This window comes from Corythoichthys intestinalis, chromosome 10 (assembly GCF_030265065.1).
Source record: "Corythoichthys intestinalis isolate RoL2023-P3 chromosome 10, ASM3026506v1, whole genome shotgun sequence".
Taxonomy (NCBI): domain Eukaryota; kingdom Metazoa; phylum Chordata; class Actinopteri; order Syngnathiformes; family Syngnathidae; genus Corythoichthys; species Corythoichthys intestinalis.
The window spans coordinates 22,831,564-22,853,988 of record NC_080404.1 but is presented as its reverse complement, the minus strand read 5'-3'; the positions used below and the strand labels follow the sequence as shown (position 1 = coordinate 22,853,988).

Below are 22,425 nucleotides of genomic sequence, written 5' to 3'. Positions count from 1 at the left end.
TGGATTTGACTTTTTTTCTCACTGTGGTTCTGTATTGTTTCAGAAAAAAAACGAATTAATTACAAGCTAAAGAACATATCTCAACCAGAAGTGCAAATCATTACCGAGAGCAATGTATTTGCCCATGCTAATGTTTCCTTGAAATTTCGTGCTGGTTGCAATTATTCGTTCAATTATCTTCCAAGCCATTTAGCCCCCTAAGGGTTGCGGTGGTGCTAGAGCCTATCCTAGTGAAATATAGGCAGTTGGCAGGTTACACCCTAAATGGGTTTCCAGCCAATCGCAGGGCACAAGGAGGTAAGCCTGTCACGGTAGAAATAAGTCAATTAATTGCACTGTAAACGAAAATGAAGTCCCGACTGCGATTTATCGCTGCACGCTCTTGCCATTGCTCCGTGCACTCCAATTCTTTTCACAGATGTTTATGTATTGTTCATCAACACACCGTAGACCTAAAGTTGATACATGCAAAATAACAATACATTTACATATAACACATTGTAAAGAGTTAGCATTGCTACATTTAGGCAAATATTGAAAATCTATGTATAGTTGTAGTCACCATTTTAGCCAGTTTTTAACCAATGGCAGTCTTATCCAAAAGACAATCTTCACGGTTAAAAGGTGACATCAAACATGAAAACTTGCCGGTTTGCAGAATTTGCAATCGATGTGAAAAATAGGGGAAAAAATTACACAACCAACACCTCATGCTTAAGAAAAATACAGGATCCTTTTTTTTTTTCTTTACCAAGTGTAATGCAAAGTTTAGAGTTAGGGACTTAGCACATTCACTTCCGGCGAACAATTCATAACAAAAGCACATCATTTTCAAGAAATGCAGATGCCTGGAGTTACTCTTGCATATTTCACATTCTCAGTTTTGAAATGGCACCCATTATGCAAAAATCCGGCTTCAGATTTGCTGTCATGTGCATTTTGCTGGCAAAGATGAGTCATTTTGGATCAAATCAACGCTTTTGATGGGTTCTAATTGGCAGGGAACATATATACAGGGTATCCCCGGGGTCTTAAAGAAAATCCAATGATTTGAATTTAAGGCCTTAATGTGTGTAAAATTCCTCTAAAATCTCATAAAAGGCCTTAAATACAAATTTGAAAGGTCTTAAAAATCTATTGACGTTACTTTACTTCTGCACTACTATTACTACTAGTAGTGTTACTTCGTGCTCATTTGTATCACAGTGTGAAAGACCTGGGAATAAGTTCATATACTTTGCAAGTATTTCCGGGCCTCCAATTTTCAAATCTTTTGTATATCGATATCTATGTCAAATGGGTCTTATATTTCATTCATTATGGTCTTAAAAAACTCTTTAATTCTCACCTATTTCATATTCTACACTAAGCTAGCTTTAAAGTAACTAATGTATTGCGATTAGGGCCTGTCGCGATAACAAATTTTAGTGGGCGAGAAATTCTCTTATAAATGATTGTGATATGCGATATTATTGCGCCCCCCACCCCCCAATATTTTTTTTTAACCAATTTACAGTAACACAGTAAGAATACAGTATATATTAATAAGACTAAGTAATCTTAAGTACAACCATTTAAACGCAGTAAATGTTTACTCTTAAATTCAAAAATACTTTTTAAGAAATCACAACTAAAAACAATAGACCATGCCTCTGATCATATTTCGATTTCCAAAAAGATGGCACAAATAACAGATATTAATAATCCCCGTTTAGTCTTTTATTCAAAGTTTATATGGACTGATAGAACGCATACGCGCGCGCACATAAGCCTTGACTTGTGTGCGTGACATGATGTGGGTGTGTCAATTTGCCCCGTCTCGGCAATACTGAAATGTTGCTTATTCGGCGTATAGAATGGAAATCGAAAATTGTCAGGCTTATCCTTTTCTTCATTATTTTTTTCATGACTGTGGTCAAGGCTGCTTCGTGCATAAAAGCAGAGTTCAAGCGAGAAGCTAATGCACAGCTACATCGCTCCCGTCCTGCTTGCCGCTTTCGCTTTGCTGACGTCATTGGTGCATGAATTCCGATTCAGGGGACTTGAAAGTTCAGACCGCCAGCCACATTCTGGAAAAATGTGGCCCAAATCGGATTCAGACCACATACGAAAGTGACCTGGATCGAATTTGAAATGGTCCACTTCTATGCGACTTGTCACGTTCAGACCGTCAAGTTATTGCTTCACTTGAGTCGGAGAACACGAAAAAATCGGATTCGTGCATCAAGACCTGCAGTATGAACCTAGCCTTTAGTGTCAAACAGCATTAAACAAAGGTTAAACGGTCTCATTTCTTCAGCAGTGTAGCGGACTACACTTTCCGTGAGAGAACGCCATTTTGCCAGGTCTTGTATTTCTCAAATCAAGCGATTACCTCTGTAATTGTCGATTGACATGACGTGATAGGCTCCGCTTGTTGCGATGCAGATTTCTTACCAAGCAGTGAAAACTAAAGAGTGTGATAGTGTTTCAAATGAGCATGTAGATTTGTTTTGTTGGCCCTGTTTGTTGAAACAACCTCCAAACACATTTTGCAGACTGGTTCATCCTTTTTGGTTGCCTCGCCATTTTCATTTGGTTTAAATATTCCCACACCGGGGTTGCGGTGTTTGGTTTGGAAATCAGCATTTTCCGCCCATTTTCTGCTCGCTCATTGCTGTATGCCGACAGTGCACTCTGCCCCGCCTCCCTCCGTTGAATAATGGTTCACGCAAACTCAAATGTATAAAACGAACAAACCCAGAGGTCAATAAAACCGAGTGAATCCTCATCACGGCATGTTGCGCTGTTGGTAACAAGGAAGCTGAACTTTTAACAGCACGTCCGCCTCACATCTGCCGCACGTGCACCCACGCACATATGCACGTGAGGCGATAAATCGCATTGGGAAAATTACCGCCTTCATTTTCATTTACCGTGTAATAAATGGAATTATTGCATATCGCGACAGGCTTAATTGCCATTTAAATATATATTTAAATATCATTTTATTATTATTTATTTTAAGAATAAACATTTATTGAATTAGAATGGGCGGTTTATTGGGAAATATTGTCACTACATTAGTGCTTAATTTAATGTAAATTTATTAAAAATAAAATCTATTAACATTTATTATTTATTTTTTAACAATAATATTGCATATCAGCAATAACTTATGAGATAACATATTGCCCACTAAAATGTATTGCAACTGGCCTACTTGGTGGTCTCAGATATTTTCCCAATAAATTATTTGTGAAGTGGATTACGCATTTAGGAATTTAATCATTCATCTTCCATCATGTAAAACTGTGTAAGCATTCGAAATGGGCTTATGACACAAGTTACCATAGTGACTACAGTATGTCGTGCATACTCATATCTTGTTAAAGAGTAGTTCCCCATAACAGCATTACATGTGGGCGAGTGTGTTGACCTTTATTGAGCACTGCTGCTGGGTTTTAGTCCTTCTCAATCGCCTGATTTAGCATGAGGGTGGTAAAATGGCCACTAGAAAACTGAATTTTCTACATTTGCCTTCGTTCAAATGCTTGCTTTGAACTTCAATTTCACGATGAACCTAAAATTATGATATGAACAAATCAAAATGCCTTGTCAATTTATTACATAATTCAAACAAGAATGAAACTTGTATTTTTCCCTTTACATTACACTTTTCCATCTCCTCAGACATCACCCATCCGATTCCCGATCTGACGGGATACATTACTGAGGGTCAGGTGTACGTGGACAGGCAGCTCCACAACCGTCAAGTAATGTGGCCAAATGTCATTCTTTTCGAAGTGTAATTAAGGTTTTATCTACCTAAGGTCCCAAATATGCTTTTTTTTTTTTTTTTTTTGCAGATTTACCCACCCATCAATGTGTTGCCATCTCTTTCCCGTCTGATGAAGTCAGCTATTGGAGAGGGTATGACCAGGAAGGACCACGCTGATGTCTCAAACCAGCTGGTAACACGTTCAGGCCATTTTAGTTATTTTCCAAGTACAGTATTTCGGTTTTAGTACTACTGTATAGTTTCACTACCTTTTGTTACTTTGAATGAAAATACAAAAAGGATCTCACCAGTGTTGTTTTTGTCAGTCCTCTTAATTTTCGTCTTAGTCTTTTGAACAATAATGCTTATTAGTCTTAGTGATATTTTAGTCATCTCAAAATGTGTGTCTTCATCTAGTTTTTGTTGACGAAAACCCAAGACTAATTTCGTCTAGTTTTAGTCGACATTTGTTAAAAAAGTCCTCTAAAAGTAAAGCGTTAGCATAAGGCTAATGCTAACAGGAACAATAATGCTATGCTAACGCTACGAGTTACATTTAGTGTGTGATGATCACTCATCACAGACCTTTAAAGGCTAAAGCAACATTGCATATTTTTCTCTGGCTAAGAAAACAAGACTGTGCAAGCCTGCATGGAGACTGGGTATGAAACACTGGTGAGTCGGGAAGGGGGGGGGGGGGGGGCGCAGCACGTCACGAGTGACACACCCAGACACAGCTACAATGCAGGCTAACTAAACATAACATGTCACACATTGTGAACAAGTGACGGAATCTATTGCGCATTTTTGTCTCGTCAGACGAAAACTGGCATTCTTCTCGTTATGTTTTAGTCTCCCAAAATACGTTTTAAACTCGTTGTTGTCTCGTCATCGTCATGAAAAAAATGTTAGTTGACGAAATACTTTCGTTGTTGTCATTGTTGACAAAATCAACACTGGATCTAACAGGATTGTAATGGATTTAAGGGCTTTTTTATTTTTTGTGGACATTTTGTGCTAAAGTAGCCCTCGGGCTAGGATACTAAAGGAGAAAGCTATAATTTTGCAAATAAACCTTTCTAAATGATTCAATTCATTTCTTTGATATACTGTAAAGCTTTAACAGAGTGAAACGTTGCCAACCACACTGACCATACTTTATGAAACTGCAAAACCCAGATTTTTTTTTTTTTTATATTTAATTCATAAAATTGCTGACCACAGTTGAATTTTCCTCCACTGGTGTGAAGTTATCGCAGAAGAGTGATGTCATTAAAAATGGGGAATCTAACACAACAGAGTGGACAATGACACTGTGGGTGAACAGAAAACTTTTTTTGTTTTTGTTTTATTAAATAATATATTTTAATTGAAACCCCATTATTAAATTTAGTTTATTCAGGACAACAAAATGATAATTATTTTGGATTTTTTTTCTACTTATGTTTGTTATTTTATTGACTGAATTTGAATGAAACTCACTGGGGACATAGCAACATTCCATAACATGTTACCAGAAGTAAATTAAATTAAAAAAAAAAAAAAAAAAAAAAAAAAACATTTAGAAGCCTGTAATCTTGCATTTATAATCGACAGTAATTGATAATACCCCAAAAAAGTAAGCTGAATGAATATTTGTCCAACTTTAGTGAAAGTACAGCTTAATTTTTACCGGGGACACAAATGTCACCCTTTTCAAAATGACACTATTGTGACTTACAACAACCTTCTGAGCTTTTTCACCACCTACCGTTAATTTTATTGCAATATTCTCTGCACCTTCTAGTATGCCTGCTATGCTATTGGCAAGGACGTTCAGGCCATGAAAGCTGTTGTGGGAGAAGAAGCCCTCACATCTGATGATCTCCTCTACCTTGAGTTCCTACAGAAATTTGAAAAGAACTTCATTGCCCAGGGTGAGTGTTTTCTACACTAATGATCTCCGCTTAAAGGTGGTATGAAATACTATAACAAGTGACTTTAAAATGATATAAGACCATATTTTCTGTACAAATCTATCAAAAATAGTGAGAGTAAATGAAAGTAGAAACTAATTAGGCTTCCTTTCTCAGCTGCCTTGGCCCCGGCCATTAAAAAAATCTCAAAACAGAAACCAGAATGAACTGCAGATTTTTTCAGCCTGCTATCATTAGGCTTTCTATTCTCCTGTTGCCACGTGACTGTCATTGTGTCAACATGTACTAGCTAGCTCAGCACTAGAAAGCTAGAAATGATCAACTCGGGTTGTGACATAACAACCAGAATTGTTGAAAAAATGTGGGCGTTCTCTGATGCATTGTTTTGGATCGAATAACTGAATTGGTAAGACGGCGAGATTTGAGTGCCAAAATTTGTTTTCAATACATAAAACTCCATTCCACCACAAACAAGCTTGCAGTCTGAAGTCCTATGATCATGCCGGCTTGTTCAATCACGTGGTATATTTAAAGCACCGTAAAAAATTAACTATTTGACGTAGTGCGCTGCTGCAAACATTACTCGAAAGTGCGCATTTTAACGTTTCTCCCAGGTTTTATTTTGCGCAGACGAACGAAAACCGGAGATATAATAGTCTAATTTCATGGTAGGAAATATGCTTTCCCCACTAGAGGGGACTAATGCTCTTTGCACGGATGATGTTTGATTTCTGTAGATTTTTCTAGTTGGGAAATGGTCATATAAGAGATTGTAGGACAGTGTCATATTAACAGTTCATATAAATGATGTGCTGAGAAAAAAAAATCAAGACATTGTAATCAGGTACTCATTACTTGAGTATTCCTTTCATACTTTTTTACTTGTACTTGAGTACATTTTGGATGACTGCTTTTCCTTGAGTGATGTTATTTTAAAGTAACACGACTCATGAGTGAAGGTTTTGGCTACTCTAACCACCTCAGGCTACCACTGGGTGCATTTGCCTTGGAGAATATTTACTGATTGCACGGGAATAGGCACAGGCGCTCCAAAATGTTGTCAGAATGGAACACTCGCACTAATTGGTACAGACTTTGAGCGCACCCCCAAGTGGCAAAGTTATGACGACACACAGCGCTACGGAGCAAAATGAAATTAAAATGTAATAGTTTATTTTGATAAGAACAACAAATTTACCTACCGTATTTTTCGGACTATAAGTCGCACCTGAGTATAATTCACACCAGCCATAAAATGCCCAACGATGAGGGAAAAAACCATATACAGTGTATAAGTCGCACCTGAGTATAAGTCGCATTTTTGGGGGAAATTTACTTGATAAAATCCAACATATAGAACAGATGTCATCTTGAAAGGCAATTTAAAATAAAAATATCATAGAGAACAACATGCTGAATAAGTGTACAGTACGATAATATTACATGATGCATGAACAACGAAATGCGGAGGTGGCTAGTATGTTAACGTAACATAGCTATTAAGAGTTATTCAGATAACTATAGCCTATGCTATATTACCCGGATTGTCCACTTTCACCTACGCACCATTAATCGCCTCCGCCCTTCCCTCACCCCACATTCTGCTGCAATCCTGGTTCACAGCCTTGTCACCTCCCGCCTGGACTACTGCGACTCCTTCCTCTTCGGCCTCCCTCAAAAAACTCTCCATGAACTCCAACTGGTCCAGAATTCAGCTGCCCGCATCATAACCCGTACCCCGTTCATCCACCACATCACTCCAGTCCTCCAACAGCTTCACTGGCTCCCGGTCCACTTTCGAATACAGTTCAAAGTTCTCCTCCTCACATTCAAGGCCATCCATAACCTCTCCCCTCCATTCCCCTCCTGTGCCCTCAGATCCTCCTCCTCCATACAACTGAACGCTCGGCTCCCCAACTTTGGAATTCACTCCCACCCGACCTCAGGAACACAGATTCCCTCCCCCTTTTTCAAACAAAACTCAAAAACTCACCTGTTTAGACTAGCCTATACACAATAATCACTTAGTTCTGGTCTTTTTAACTACCCTTATATCTCTTTTAGTATTTTAAATTTTCTTATACATTGTATACTTTCATTTTCTCACTTTTAATATTTTTAAATGATTGTACAGCGACCTTGATTGCCAGAAAGGCGCCTTTAAATAAAATGTATTATTATTATAGCATTAAGAACATGCTAACAAGTTTACCAAACCATCAGTGTCACTTCAAAACACCAAGATAACATGTGAAATGATATAATAATGTGTTAATAATTTCACACATAAGTCGCTCCTGAGTATGTCGCACCCCCAGCCCCCATGAAAAAATTGCGACTTATAGTCCGAAAAATACGGTATGCGTATAAATAAAGTCAATTTGAACACAAAACACATTTATCCCAAAAACATAATCTGTAAATCAGCCACGTCATTATCGCTGCAGGGTTCAAATGGAGAGAAAAACTTAGCGACTAATAGTCTGAACATTACGTTATATACTCCATATCTAAATGCTATTTTGAGGCATGTGAACAAAAACTGCACAGTTTTCATGCTTAATCATAAGCTTTTTTATGTCTTTTTTCCCTCCTCAGGTCCATATGACAATAGGACGGTGTACGAAACCCTGGACATTGGCTGGCAACTTCTTCGAATCTTTCCCAAGGAGATGCTCAAGAGGATTCCTCAGAGCACTTTGGCAGAGTTTTATCCCAGGGAGTCGGCTGCTCGCCACTGAATTCCAGATTTCTTTATCATATAGTCTTACAAACATCCTCCTCCCGTTATCATGCCAGCAGTGTCAGCTCTCTACTTCGTGGCATGGAGATGAATGTTGTTGAGCATCCCTGACCCCCAAAACTTACTTTCTTTCCCTAAGGTCACCTCTCATGATATATATTTATCTAAAATACTCTACTCTCGCACAATGAGAGCACAGTAGTAATTTTATGTTTAGGTGTACTGTATGTATCGCTGTTCAAAGTATGTGGTGTACGAAGTATCTGTGGTTGTATTGCTTTTCATGGAAAAAAAATGTGATCATATCTGTCAACTTTTACTCAAACACTTATGATGTGTGCTACTGCTGGATCCTTAATTATATCCCAAAACTAAGTACTGTCCACTATTAGAGCAAATTATTTCACAGTGGAGAATTTTTCATATATGATGATGGCGAAACGGTATCCTCGTAGTCAGTGCTTATTCTCCAATCAAATGAACTCTCAGAACCCAGGCTGAAAGATATAAGCCAGGTCATGCTGTAATATTTCATGGATGTTTACATTATTAGTGCGTTGTTGTTTGATTTGTGTTATAAAAGTAGTATATTGAACATTCCCATTAGTCGGAAAAAACTAATTACAGTATTTGTTGTGCAATCATTGTTTTTTTGTGAACAGAAATAAATTATGAGAACGTTTTTTTTTTTTTTTACGATGCTTTTTTGATCTGTGGAACCCTTGTCATTAAACTCCTTAATAGTGTGTCCAAAGTTTATCACCTTAATTCGTCACTGACATCTACTTTGATATGCAACATAATTGGCGTTTTCATCTTTTTCTGATCCCTCAAGAAAAAAGATTTGTACACGTTCTATATACCATGTATTGGGAAAGAAATCGACAAATACAGGCACGCAACGCAAATCTCTTCGCATGATACAGAAAACAATTTAAATAATAGTTTGGTTTTATAAGATGTATATCACCGGGTTCGGTGTAAATTAAAGTAGAAGCACATGAAATGACCTAGGGTTGGGGTCATAGGCGGAGTTTGACTTTTAGGGCAGGGGGGGCACAACATGTTGATAACCCAGAAGCGCAGTTTCAGCAATAAAATTAACTTACAAGAATATAATAAGTTGACAATGAGGGGTTTTTTGTGTCCCATCATTCTTGAGGGGAATTCTGAATCAGGCTGCTTGGGCAATACTTTTCGCCAAGATCATCAACTATTGAATATGGTACACCTGCCGGTGTTGTGCCAATGTAGTTACACCAGTCAAAAGTTGTATCCCCTGGGTGGGGCCATATGGAGGTAGATTTGTGTCTTTATTATTCAATCAAAAAAAAAAGTTGCTTCAATCAAAAAAACTTGCGTCAATCAAAAAAAATTGTTTGAATGCAAAAATATATTTGAAACTCAAAAAAATGCATGTGAAAGCTATTTTTTTTTTTTTGATTGATTTTTTTTTTGTTATAGGAGTCTTAGTCTTATAGGAAAGTCACTTTCATGAAATGACACTTTTCGGCCACAATGGGGGCCTGGCCCTGCTGACCCCCCTTAAAATCCGCTTATGGTAGGGGTCAGTAATCCATGGCTCTAGAGCCCCGTGTGGCTCTTTAGCACGGCCCTAGTGGCTCCATGGAGCTATTTCAAAAAATGTTTGAAAATTGAAAAAGATGGAGGAGGCAAATATTTTTTGTTTTAATATGCTTGCTGTAGGAGGACAAACATGACACAAATGTTCTTATAATTCATTAATATTGTAACGAAGTTAAACTTGACGTGGGATCATACAACAGCTGTAGTCACGTGCTATTCTCTGTAGGATGCACTGCAGGGAAAATACACATTTAATTATAAAGGCTCATATATTTGTAGCAAACCTATTCATTTTGATAGTAGACTAATATAGGTACTACAGATACATAAAGCATGTGTTGCTTTTATTATAAGGCTTTTAATTTTTTTTGCGGCTTTTTTGTTGTTGTTGTTGTTGTCCATTATGGCTTTTTTAACATTTTGGGTTGCCGACCCCTGACGGGGGACCTACAGTAAATGTGTGCTTTCTCTAAATGGAAAGTACTGTACTCTAATGCTATAAAACATAATATTTAAACCAATTCCCACTCGAGATGAATCATTTTATTCATTTTGATTTTGTAATGTAATTTCATGATTTTTAGTTTTCGTTAGTACCGCTCAGTATCGACACAGTGTAAAGTTCCACCTGTTGAAGTGAACTGTCATATTACATAAACACTGGAATGGTGTGACACAGTTATGCAGTGTGTGTGAGAAACAACTTTGAAGTTTGAACTGCCGTGCGTGTTTGTGAACTAGTTTGCGCCAAAGATTCAAAGTGCAGGTGTGTCATTCGACGTCCACTTCCTGTTCAGAATCTTCATTAAACAAGAGAAAGACGCGATGGCTTCTGAGAACTTTGCTAAAGAGCACATTGCTGATTTGACAAACAAAGGTATGCCTAATATTATTTCATATATAGGCTACAGTATTCATAAAGTCTGTGTTGGGACTTCATTTTTCAGCTCGAAGCGCACATGTGGGAATATCAGACCTGGAGGAAGAATAGCAGTTAAGAAGACATTTACCGTGTGTTTGCATATTATCACGTACTAATTCAAGTTGGTATAAAGTTATTCCATACAGTTTTTTTAATGTTATGAAGCAAGGGCGCACGGTAAATAGTTATATTAGTCGCGTAAAAGTTCGTACTTGCATTGACAGTATGGTCCATAATGGGTTTAATGCAAAAAAAGAAACAAGAGTATGACTTTAACACGGGGCCGCAAATGAACAGTAAGTGGCGCGATTTACGTATAAAACCCGATTAGTCGCCGCCTTTGTAGAAACGGACCTACGGCCGCAATTGAGGAAAACGGCAATTCATTCATTTGTTAACTGCTTTTTTCATATACAGTGAGGAGCAGAAGTATTTGCTCCCCTTGTGATTTTGCAAGTTCACCCTTTTAGAAAATAGGTATAGGTCTGAAATTTCAATCACAGATGGATTTTCACCAGGGCCGGCCCAGGCCATTTGGGGGCCCTAAGCAAAATAATGCCAAGGGGCCCATATTTTTGTAAAAATGTATTAAAATTGTAACTTAATATACATCTTTCTTTATTCTTGATCTCATAACTATGTACACGACATTGCCAAGCATTACCTTGAATTCTACATTTGGGGAAATCAGCATCTTGTGAAGAGGACGGCACTCCACCTCCAATTCCAAGATACTTCTCAATAGCTCCTTTGAATCCTCCAAAGTACAAAATATGATTACATGGAACAAAATTTAGCCCAGGAAAATATTCGTCAACAAAAACGTGTACTGTGAGGAGTGCGCAACTAATTAAGTAGATTCACCATAGGCTGATACATGACATACTACTTGAAAATAATGTCCGATATAAATGAAATGACTACACTAGGACAGTTCATTTTCCCCAGGGTATTTTGCCGACTATTTTTTTATACCTGTCCACACTTCGTTTAAGGTGCGTTTAAGGCCCCCCGCTTCTGCAAGGTACGTCTGCATTTGCACAAACTATGTATGTGTAAAAAGGAGAATTCTCACGTGTTACGTCATCGCCTGCGCGGTTTATCTCTGAAACGGAAACTCACTCCTAGCCCACGGAAAATTTCGAAATTGCTCATGGGAGAAAGTCATGTGGTCAGATGAGACCGAAGTAGAACTTTTTGATGCAAACTTTACTTGTCGTGTGTGGAGGAAAAAGAAGGATGAGTACAATTCCAAGAACACCAACCCCACTGTGAAGTAGTTTAGGGGTGGAAACCTCATGCTTTAGGGCTGCTTTACGGCAAAGGGGACAGTATGACTACTGTATAAAGAAGATGATGAATGGTTAAATGTATCGTCAGACTTTGAGCCACCTCCTTTTTCCCTCAGTCAGAGACTTGAAGATGAGCTGTGGCTGGATCTGACAACATGACATGCACTCAGCCAAGCTGACCAAGCAGTGGCTGTGTAAAAAGCATATTAAAGTACTGGAGTGGCCTAACCAGTCTCCAGACCTCAATCCAATTGAAAATCTTTGGATGGAGCTGAAATTTCGTGTTTCTCAACGACAGCCCCGAGACTTGACGGATCTAGAGAAGATTTGTGTGGAGGAATGGGGCAAAATCCCTGTTTCCATATGTGAAAACCTGATGATGAAATACAGAAAGCGTCTGACATATGTAATTGCAAAAAAAAAGCTTCTGCACTAAATATGAGCACTGATTTTCTCAGTGCACAAATACTTACGAAGCCCAGTAAATTACAAATAAATTATTGAAAAATCATACAATGTGAGTTACGGATTTTTTTTTTTTAGATTATGTCTCTATTAGTGGAAATGCATCTATGATTGAAATTTCAGACCTCTACCTATTTTCTAAGTAGGTAAACTTGCAAAATCACAAGGGGTGCAATTACTTCTGCTCCTCACTATATACATACTGTATAAGGTGGCATTTGTATTCATATTATTAATTAAGCTGAATTTTCACAAAAGTTGGACAAATACTCATTCAAATTATTTTTTGAGTATTATCAATTGCCACCTATTATAAATTCAAGGATAAGGTCTCCTAAATTATATTGTTGGTTTTTTTTTTTTTTTTTTTTTTTTTAATTATTATTGACATTATTTCTGTTAACATGTTATGGAATTTCGCTATGTCCCCAGTGAGTTTCATTCAAATTCAGTATGTAAAATAACAAAGTAAAAAAATTTCCAAAATAATTGTTATGATTTTTGTTGATTTGGATAAACTACCTTTAATCATGTGTTTTGTTTTTAAATTTAAAAAAATAATTGTTCGCCCACAGTGTCACTGTCCACTCTATTAGGTAATGTCCCTTTAAGAAAATTCCCCATTTATTAGGGACATCGTTCTTGTGCGATAACATCACACCAGTGGCGGAAAAGTGAACTGCGGTAAGCAATTTTATTTTTTGTAAGATGAAAAAATTCAACTAAAAATCTGATTCTACAGTTTTATGAAGAACTTTCAGTGTGGTTGATCATAACATGTCCACTCTGTTAAAGCTATATATCAAAGAAATTATTTCCAAAGGTTTAAATGTAAAATTATAGATTTCTCATCAAGTATCCAAAATCATGTTTGGTATTATGCTCGCAAAACTAGACTTCGACCTAATTTTAGCACAAAATGTCCCTCTGTTGGTGTCCACTCTGTTATGTCCAAGTGGCTGATGAGTGTAGATCTGAATGTGAGTGAATATTTTTCTGTTTTGATGATTAGGACAGACAGGACAGGACAGGACAGGACAGGATGCCTTTATTGTCATTGTGCAGAGTACAATAAGATTTAAAGTTTCGCCATACTGTGCACCACATAAAACAAAAGTAAAAGTGCAATAAGGCTAATATAAAAACACAAGTTACAGTGTACACAGATTGGGAAAAAATGAATAAGTGACGAGCAGCAAGTGGTGAGGTAATGGTAATATAACAGAGCGCAACAGTGCCTATATGACAATTTACTGTACTCTGACTAGGATGGCTGACTTGATATGAACAGACATGCAAAAGACAGATGGTCCAAAGATTCTGATGTAACAGTCCAAAATGCTATCATGAAACTGTGCAAATATTGTATATGCAGTAGGGCTGCAGCTATCGAATATTTTAGTAATCGAGTAATCGACTGAAAATTCTATCGATTAATCGAGTAATCGGATAAAACAAATATATTTTTAGGTGAAGAGCAATTATAAATATACATGAGAAAAGAAGACATTTCATGTAATCTTGAACCATTTTCAGTCAGTCAATGTCTTTATTTTCGATGTATATTGTTGAAAACAGCCAACAATTGCATCTCAGATGTAGCTAGAATTAAAAAAAAAAAAGACTAATTCACTGCTTTCACTCAAAAAACGTTTAGATCTTATTTAAAAATAAATAAATAAATAAATAAATAAATAAATAAATAAATAAATATATCTATATATATATAGTACCTAAAAATGCCGTTACGCTTGATAACACACATCACTTAAAAGTTAGGATTTTTCCCCACGTGTTTCAATTGAATTTCTCTTTGTGTCAAGCCATTTTTAAGTTCTAGTTAAGTTTTAAGTTAGTCTAAACTGTAAGTCCTGATAGAATTTTGAGTTTTTGCAGTGTTCAAAATAAATGTATGATACAGGCTGTATTGGAGCACATTAGGGACCAGTGCTACTTGGTGTTTTATCCAGCAATGACTACTGAGCTAAAATTGATAGTTAGCATGATTAAGTTTTTATTTTACACCCTCATCACTCCACAATGCTATGTTATGTTATTGCCTGTATGTAAGACACGTTAGTCACGCATCGACAGTGGTCATAATTAATTGAAACCTAGCCCTCCGCAGGGCTAACGTTACGTGAGCTAGTAGCGACAGCAACGTTAATCTTATTTATTAGCGCTTAGCGCTCTTTATTAGCGCTTAGCGCTATACTGCTTTAAGATGGCGGCTGTTTAATAACGCTGCCCAGACGCGGCCGAGTCTGTCATTGTGCATCTAGTTCAACATACATGTGATCTTTATGAGACGCATCAGACGCTAGCTGTTACCAACGTGCATCATGCGGGCTAGTATTTAGCAACGTCGGCGTCGTTTGTGGCGGCTGTCAGCTGCAGTAAGTTTTTTTTTTTTTTCCTTCTTCCTCTCCGCACGTGACAGCGAGTTGTCCCGCATTAAAAGTAGTCCGAGCAAAACGTAATGCTTAGAGCTGTCAAAATAAACGATTACTCGAGGTGAATAAAATTACTCGGATCAGTTTTTAAACTTGAGTTACTCGAGTTGCTCGAGTACTTGTTTCAGCTCTAATATGCAGTCCCCAGAATATGCAGTACACAGATTAAGACAGATGTTTGTGAGATGCATGTGGTGGCGTGGCTCAGTGGTAGAGTAGTTGTCCCCCAACCTGGAGGTTGTGGGTTCGATTCTTCGCCCTGATGAACTCGTCTAAGTGTCCTTGAGCAAGACACTGAACCCCACGTTGCTCCTGGTGCTGCGTCACCAGTAGGTGGATGGTGAGATAGTGTATAAGTGCTTTGAGCGCCTGGAAAGGTGGAAAAGCGCTATATAAGTGTAACACCATTTACCATGTGACAATGTTGTGGCATTAGCAGTGCAATGACATTTCAGTACAAACTTGAGTTGAGTGTGGTGGCAGTTCACCTAACTTTGACCAGAAAAAAATCCCCTCAATAAGGTTTGACCAGCCAAAATTGAGTTTTATCGGGTAGAAACCAATATTAGACAAACACGCATTTTTTTTTGTTCTTCCAGACATATGAAATGTGTATTTCCGCCCCATACTCCTCACAAACAAGAAAATGTGTGTGCACTGTACACTATTTATCAAATGGGGAAATGGATACCTTGGCAGTTTTTTTTTTAACTATTATGATTCCACAGACAGCTGACACAGCATAAATTAGTCATAGTGTGTGACAGGTTATCACATGTTTTAGAAGTTCCCATGTGTTTACTATATTAATAGATGGATGGAGGCTTTGGTTGTTTTGTGTGGACTGTGTTTTTGATGATGGTTGACTGGCACCCTTTGCTTCCCACAGCTATACAGGAATATGAAGGCTTGCAAATGAGGCATGAAGCAGCAACTAAGGAGGTAGGCATATGTTGTCACATAGAAGATATGCAAAATGAGTGAGTTTTTTATCTTAAATTTTCTTAATTTAGATATTTTTTGATCAATCAAACAATTTTATGAAAAATCTTCCTATCTAAATATTAAAGTGTGGACACCTGTCAGTCAGGTGTCTGGCACAACTTTATACAGTTTTTGTATTTTTTCTTCCATTGAATGAAATTTGGGTGGTGCAGCATATAGTCAGGTGCTCTCTATATTGCGAAATTAACAGAAGTTCAAAGCCACACAAATGCATTAATATTGTTTGTCTGTCTATAGTGTAAGATACTGGAAGAGGAACGAGATGAGGCCATTAAGAGACTCACTGAATTTCAACAAGGTAAGTTTTTTTCAATACATACAGAAAGTTTTGAGACAACTTTATTTCATTCACTATTTATAATATTGCGGCCATTTGCTAAAATCACTTCCAAGATGCTATGAAAGAGTGACGGTGTCAAAGAATAAAATGACTGCACTAATGTAATTGTTACATGAAGAAAATGAATTCGGCACTCGGATATATAATATTTGAAAAAACAATAACTGATTTACAGTGATTCCTCAATTATCACGGTTAATGGGGACTAGAACCGACTGCGTAAAGTGAAAAACCTCGAAGTTGTGTCACCCCCGCATTTTTAACATGCATTTTTTTGGTGTATATATAAATATCAATAAGTGTATAAAAAGCCCTATGAATGCATATGTTATCATTTGAACATTAAAGACTAAAATGAAAGATTTAAATAAAATATTAATATTATAAATAATAACAAATAACATACAATAATGTATAAATAATATAAATAATGCATACTGTACATTCATTCTCTCTTATGATACATGTGTAAGTGTACATACATACGTAGATGTAAATAAAGTGGACATAAATATGTTTTTAGAGCTCCTTTATTCTTGTAACAAAATATGTAACTTACCTCGACAATAAATTCAGAGAAATATGCTATGCACAGAGGGCGCAAAAGTTGAGCCACGAAGTAGCGAGAGCTCACTGTACTTTTGGGGTACCTCGTGTCCAATTTAGGGCGTATTCACACCTGCCCTGTTTGGTCTGGATCAAATCAAAAAAGTTGAGTGGTACGCAACCTTTGGGCTGGTGTGAAAACAAACCAGCGAACTCTGGTGCAGACCAAACAGCCGTTCTGAGACCTTGAAGGAGAGGTGGGCTCGGTTCACTTCCAAGCAGGCCGCGGTGCTGTTCACTATAGGTGTGAATGCGACCGCACTGTGGCCTAGACCATAGCTGAAATTACATCTGTTTTGCACGTAACAGGCTTCCGTAGCAAGGAAATGTTGTTTGGTTAGCATCACAGTCTGTTGATAGCAGTACGTCGGCTAGTATGAGTCGGGGTTCAAAGTAGAGCAATGATGAGCGGAATGTCAACTGTTCTTGAAAAAAACAACTTGGCATGAAAGGCCTCTGATGCTCCAAATTTCCCGCAAACAATTGTAATTGAATAAAACAAATAATTATGAACATGTTTGCAGTACTCTGGAGCTCCGTGATTGTTTACTTCCTTTTTTTACCGCGTTACCCTGCCCAGACCGTTTTGTCCAATGATTGAACGATTTTTGCACATGCGTAGGTTTGTTGATGAAATCCTGGGTCGCTCGCTTGAATTGCAATGTATCATGTAACAGCATCAAATAAGTCCAGACCAAATGTATTTTGGTGCGAACCAAAGGAAGCAAACTATGGTCTTTCCTGGTGTTAATACATCCTTAGAAATTCCATCGCATCACTTCACCATTTTGGACGTCCGCAGCTTCTTCATCTTCTTCCGTAGTTTTATGACAGCTGGCGATCTCAAAACCACCAAATCAATCAATCAAGCAGCAGAGCATCTGAGAGTTTACCATAACAATATTCTCTAGGACGTATGATTGATGAGTTTGAGAAAGGTCACCAAGTTTGACAACTACTAACAAGAGGTGACAAAACCTGATCAAATTTATATTATACTGTATAATGGTTTCAAAATCACACCTACTGTAGACCGGCTATAACAAATTACCCTACCACTTAATTAATTAAACATTGTGCCTGAGCACCAGAGAAATGAAGCCTTAGTTCCAAGACTGCAGGCAATTCCTTTCCCCCAGTGACAGCTAATTAAGACCTTGATGAACACCGGGACTCCCTGCACCCTTCACATCAGCCATTCAAAAGCACTTAGCTGCCAGTTTTCATTCTGTGTCTCGCTTTCGTCGCTATCTGCCTGTCTCTGTAATGCTGCGGCCGCTCACGTAAATCTTCCAAAGGACGCCTTGAACTTAATGACATGTTAATTATGATTACTGGTAGCCATGGTAAACAAACAGCAGTGTAGAAGTGATGGAAGTCAACGGGGGCCCTGACACATCAAATATGGCAGTCTTAATTGTGAGTTTTGGCATCCCCATTATCATCATCACTCCATCGGTTTTCTTCTCTCTTTTTGTGTCTGTCTTTATTCATCCTCCTCTCAGGAAAGACAGTGATTACCCCTATGCCGACGTGCTGCATAATGGTATCAGCGCCGCCAACAGAGCAGTGAATTAAATTGTATCTGCAGCCACTGTGAAGCTTTGATGAGGGGGGCAGATGCCTTTGTGGTGTTATCATTATAACACAATGGTCATGTTGTCATCAACCTTGCCATCACCAATTGAAAAGGCATGATTGTGTGTTAGGGGCTTTTTGTCCTGTCCTCCAGCTACCCCTCACCAAGCCTGCCACCCCACCTCCAGCCGTTTTGTTGTGAATAGGAGCAATTTTCTAAGAGCTATGAAATCACGTAATAGCTCCTAATATGCAGCTGCTTGGCACAGTGAAGCAGCCTCTATTAATGTGGAAGTCAAACATAATATGTGTTTTGGCTGGAGAATTGCATGGGCACGGGCTGGATATATTCAGATGAAAATATGCAATGTCTGTAACTGTCATCACAAACACAAACTATTTGCTCCGTTTTATTCATTTATTTATTTATCATGAGCATCTCATTCTGTAGTTCAAATATTGCCTCTAGTAAATTGGTTTCTGCAAAGTATCGGGCCTCTGTGAAGGACCATTATCATTTTTCGGAAATAAATGATGGAGGGTCAAAACATTTGAAAGAAGGTGCTGCGCTGCATATTCTTCTTTCACCTCTAATAGATTTTAAAAGCATTCCTATTGTAATAATCACATTTTGAAATGACCTTCTTTAATCATTGTTTTCCCAATTATTTGGCTGTTCTTGTTTGAACCGATTCACACGAAGACATAACACGTCATAGTAGAATGTGAAGAGAAAAAATGAAGTCGAGGCAAAGACAGACTTTCTCTTTTCACAGGTTTTTAAATTTTTCTAAATGAGCAGAAGATGATGACATACTATTCATAACAAATTGAAATAAGAATTCTAAACAAATCAAGAAACTAAATATTAAATTAAATGGGAATACAAAGACAGGAAAGAATTGTTTTATAAAGTCCAATTATAAACCACCACCTTGCCTGACATCATTGATGGAATAAGAGAAAAAGTTTTAAATTGTCCCTATTCAAATGAGTAAATTAATCCCCACATCTAGGACTGAACCATGGAAATATACACAGTGGAAAAAAACAAATATTACATTCCTATGTCCCTCTTATCATATCTTTAATGGGGAGAGTTCAAATGTTTAAAGAAAGAACGGGTACATTGTGAACAAGTCTGAAGACTGGCACAGAACGGCAATGAAAGAATATGTATGGTTATACGCAAATATGTGAAAATAAAAAAACAAGGGCGGCACATTTAGCACGTCCGGCTCACAGTTCTGTGATTGTTGGTTCAATCCTGGCTCCCGCCTCCCTGTGTGGAGTTTGCATGTTCACCTCGTGCCTGCATGGTTCTCTCCGGGTACTCCGACTTGTTCCCACATCCCAAAAACATGCATGTTGGCTGATTGAACACTCCAAATTGTCCGTAGGTATGAGTTTGTGCATGGATGGTTGTATGTCTCTATGTGCCCTGCGACTGGCTGGCAACCAGTTCAGTGTGTGCCCTCCTTCCTGCCTATTGTTGGCTGGGATAGACTCCAGCACTGCCGTGACCCTCATGAGGATAAGCGGTTTAGGAGATGAATGAATAAACCAAGTGCAATGAACAAATATGTGTAATTATATGGGAATACAGTGGTACCTCTACATATAAAGTTAATTCGTTCCAGGACCTTGTTTGTAAGTCGAAATGGTCGTATATCGAGCAGGATTTTCCCATAAGAATACATTATAATTCGATTAATTCGTTCCACAGCCCAAAAACCTACGCTCAATCCTTAATAAATACTGTTGGTACAATTACAAATGGCAATACACATAGCAAAGCACATTAATTATAAATAGAAATCGGAATAATATAATAATAATAATAATCATTCCTGTAATAATGTAACGAATCGGGTTCTAATGTGGCGGACGTTTTTTTTCTGTACCTGAACACACCGCGTGACTGACGTGAAACAGTGAGGAGTGGTGCGGTTGAGTTTACTTTCGCTTTTAATGTTTTCTTGAGTACACAGTCAATTGCAGTGGACAGCAGGCGTTTTGCGTTAGATAAGTTCTGAAATAAATGATAAAAACCTGACAAAGCTGGCGATTTCTTTGGCGATGTAACCACAATAATACCATATTGGCCCGAATATAAGACGGTGTTTTTTGCATTTAAATAAGACTGAAAAAGTGGTGGTCGTCTTATATTCGCGGTTTAGACATTATACCCATTCACGACGGTAGATGGCGCCAGATATCATTGAAGCGAATGCTGAACTTGAGGAGTAATGTTCTGTCATGACAGATCTCAGTTACTCTCAAGTTAAACCAGTTTGCATTATTTTATTGCAATGTTTTTCCTTACTCAGATTTGTTTCAAGACTATAGTCACAGTTAGACCCCACTGTGATGGTTATTGCAATTTTGTTGTATCACAATAAATTGGTTGATTTGCATTTAAAAAACCAGCAGCCATTCATTTACAAATTTCATTGCACTTTAGTTTACATATTTAAATGTTCAGATATTAAGATTTGAATGAGGCAAAATAACATGCTTTTTCTCTCAAATATATTGTTATAATCAATTGTTTCAGATGTACTGTAATTATTTTCTGTATAAAAATTAATTTGGTGTTCAAAAAGTCTTTTTTTCAAAACGTGAGTCTTGAAAAAGAGGGGGTCGTCTTATAATCAGGGCCGTCTTATATTGTGGCCAATACGGTAATTGTCAACTTAAAAAGACTGGCGAACGGTGGTCGGAGGAGGACCGTGGAGATTGTTGAGCCAGTTCACGGATGCGCACCCCACGCTCATATTTCTCTATAATTTGCATCTTCATTTAGAAGGTAAGCGTCACATTTTTCCTTGTTTCACCACCTGTACCAACCTTTTTGAAACCTGTGTTGATTTCTCTCACATGAAAGTCAGCCGTGCGTGCATCTGCGGTGCTGTCATGTCGTCGTATTTCGAGCATGTCATCGGTTGTAGAAACAAATGGCGAGTCAAATTTTTACGCCGGATGTCGAAAAAATCGTGCGTCGAAGCGATCATATGTCTAGGTACCACTGTACATCTACAAACGTAATTCAGTGTCAAGCATCATGTTTAATCAATTTGCTTATCTTTTTCGCCCTTAGTTTCTGCAATGGTCATTGAAGAGGTCAATGCCATCCAGGAGAACCTGGAGGTTGAGAGAACATGCAGAGAAAGCGCTGAAGCCCTGGCCTCCAAGGTACACTTGTAAGGATAGAGCGTTTTCATCCCAATGACGATAAGACCTTTTTTTCCCCCATGTTATTCATAGTTGTTGATAATTACCAACAAATATGACCCATAACAAAAAGGAATGGAGGTGCGGATCTCTTGGTATGAACATTTCTAAAGTAAATATAACTGCACCAAATTCAGGGTAATAGTCCAATCAGAGTAATTCAATGACTTTGACAAAAGCAAAAGCATTTTGTGCCCCAGCATTTCTTCTGTCCTCGTGTCTACTGTGTCTGAAATGGCATTCAATTCTTTTGATTCAGAGCACAATTTTGTAGTCCTTGCTAAAATGTGAGTTGTTATTTGAGAGTGATGGCGCCTGGGTTGAACATATCACTATAATTATTTCCCATTCAATACCTGGACAAAAGCTCCAGCGTACCAGTTTAAAAACAAGTTTTGTGAAGTTGTAGGATTTAGAAAAAATGATTGTTAAAATTGGCTATTAAGGCCATCTTCTTTCTTTCCAAAATTCATATCACTCATTTGGATAGTTTCATTGTGATCCTCATTAAGAGTTTTGTAAGG

At 37.8% G+C, this 22,425-nt stretch overlaps 2 protein-coding genes across 6 annotated transcripts in view; both read left to right on the top strand.

Annotated features, from left to right (window-relative positions):
- atp6v1ba (ATPase, H+ transporting, lysosomal, V1 subunit B, member a) overlaps window positions 1–9,171 on the top strand; it is a 69,907-nt gene extending 60,736 nt beyond the window's left edge. Inside the window, exons 11-14 of the mRNA XM_057848024.1 lie at window positions 3,673–3,755; window positions 3,849–3,953; window positions 5,547–5,676; window positions 8,275–9,171. Coding sequence (XP_057704007.1) covers window positions 3,673–3,755; window positions 3,849–3,953; window positions 5,547–5,676; window positions 8,275–8,417 — 461 coding nt within the window. The 3' untranslated portion in view covers window positions 8,418–9,171. The remainder of the gene's footprint in view (window positions 1–3,672; window positions 3,756–3,848; window positions 3,954–5,546; window positions 5,677–8,274) is intronic.
- A 794-nt stretch (window positions 9,172–9,965) lies between these two features.
- Window positions 9,966–22,425, top strand: part of shtn1 (shootin 1) — a 48,511-nt gene continuing 36,051 nt past the window's right edge. For 2 of the 5 annotated variants that reach the window (XM_057848025.1, XM_057848030.1), the window contains exons 1-5: window positions 9,966–10,883; window positions 10,954–11,017; window positions 15,952–16,080; window positions 16,381–16,441; window positions 21,768–21,862. In XM_057848025.1, coding sequence (XP_057704008.1) covers window positions 15,952–16,080; window positions 16,381–16,441; window positions 21,768–21,862 — 285 coding nt within the window. In that variant the 5' untranslated portion in view covers window positions 9,966–10,883; window positions 10,954–11,017. Of the gene's footprint in view, window positions 10,884–10,953; window positions 11,018–13,196; window positions 13,370–15,951; window positions 16,081–16,380; window positions 16,442–21,767; window positions 21,863–22,425 lie in introns of those variants that run through there. The other 3 variants (XM_057848028.1, XM_057848026.1, XM_057848029.1) reach the window with 3 other exon arrangements.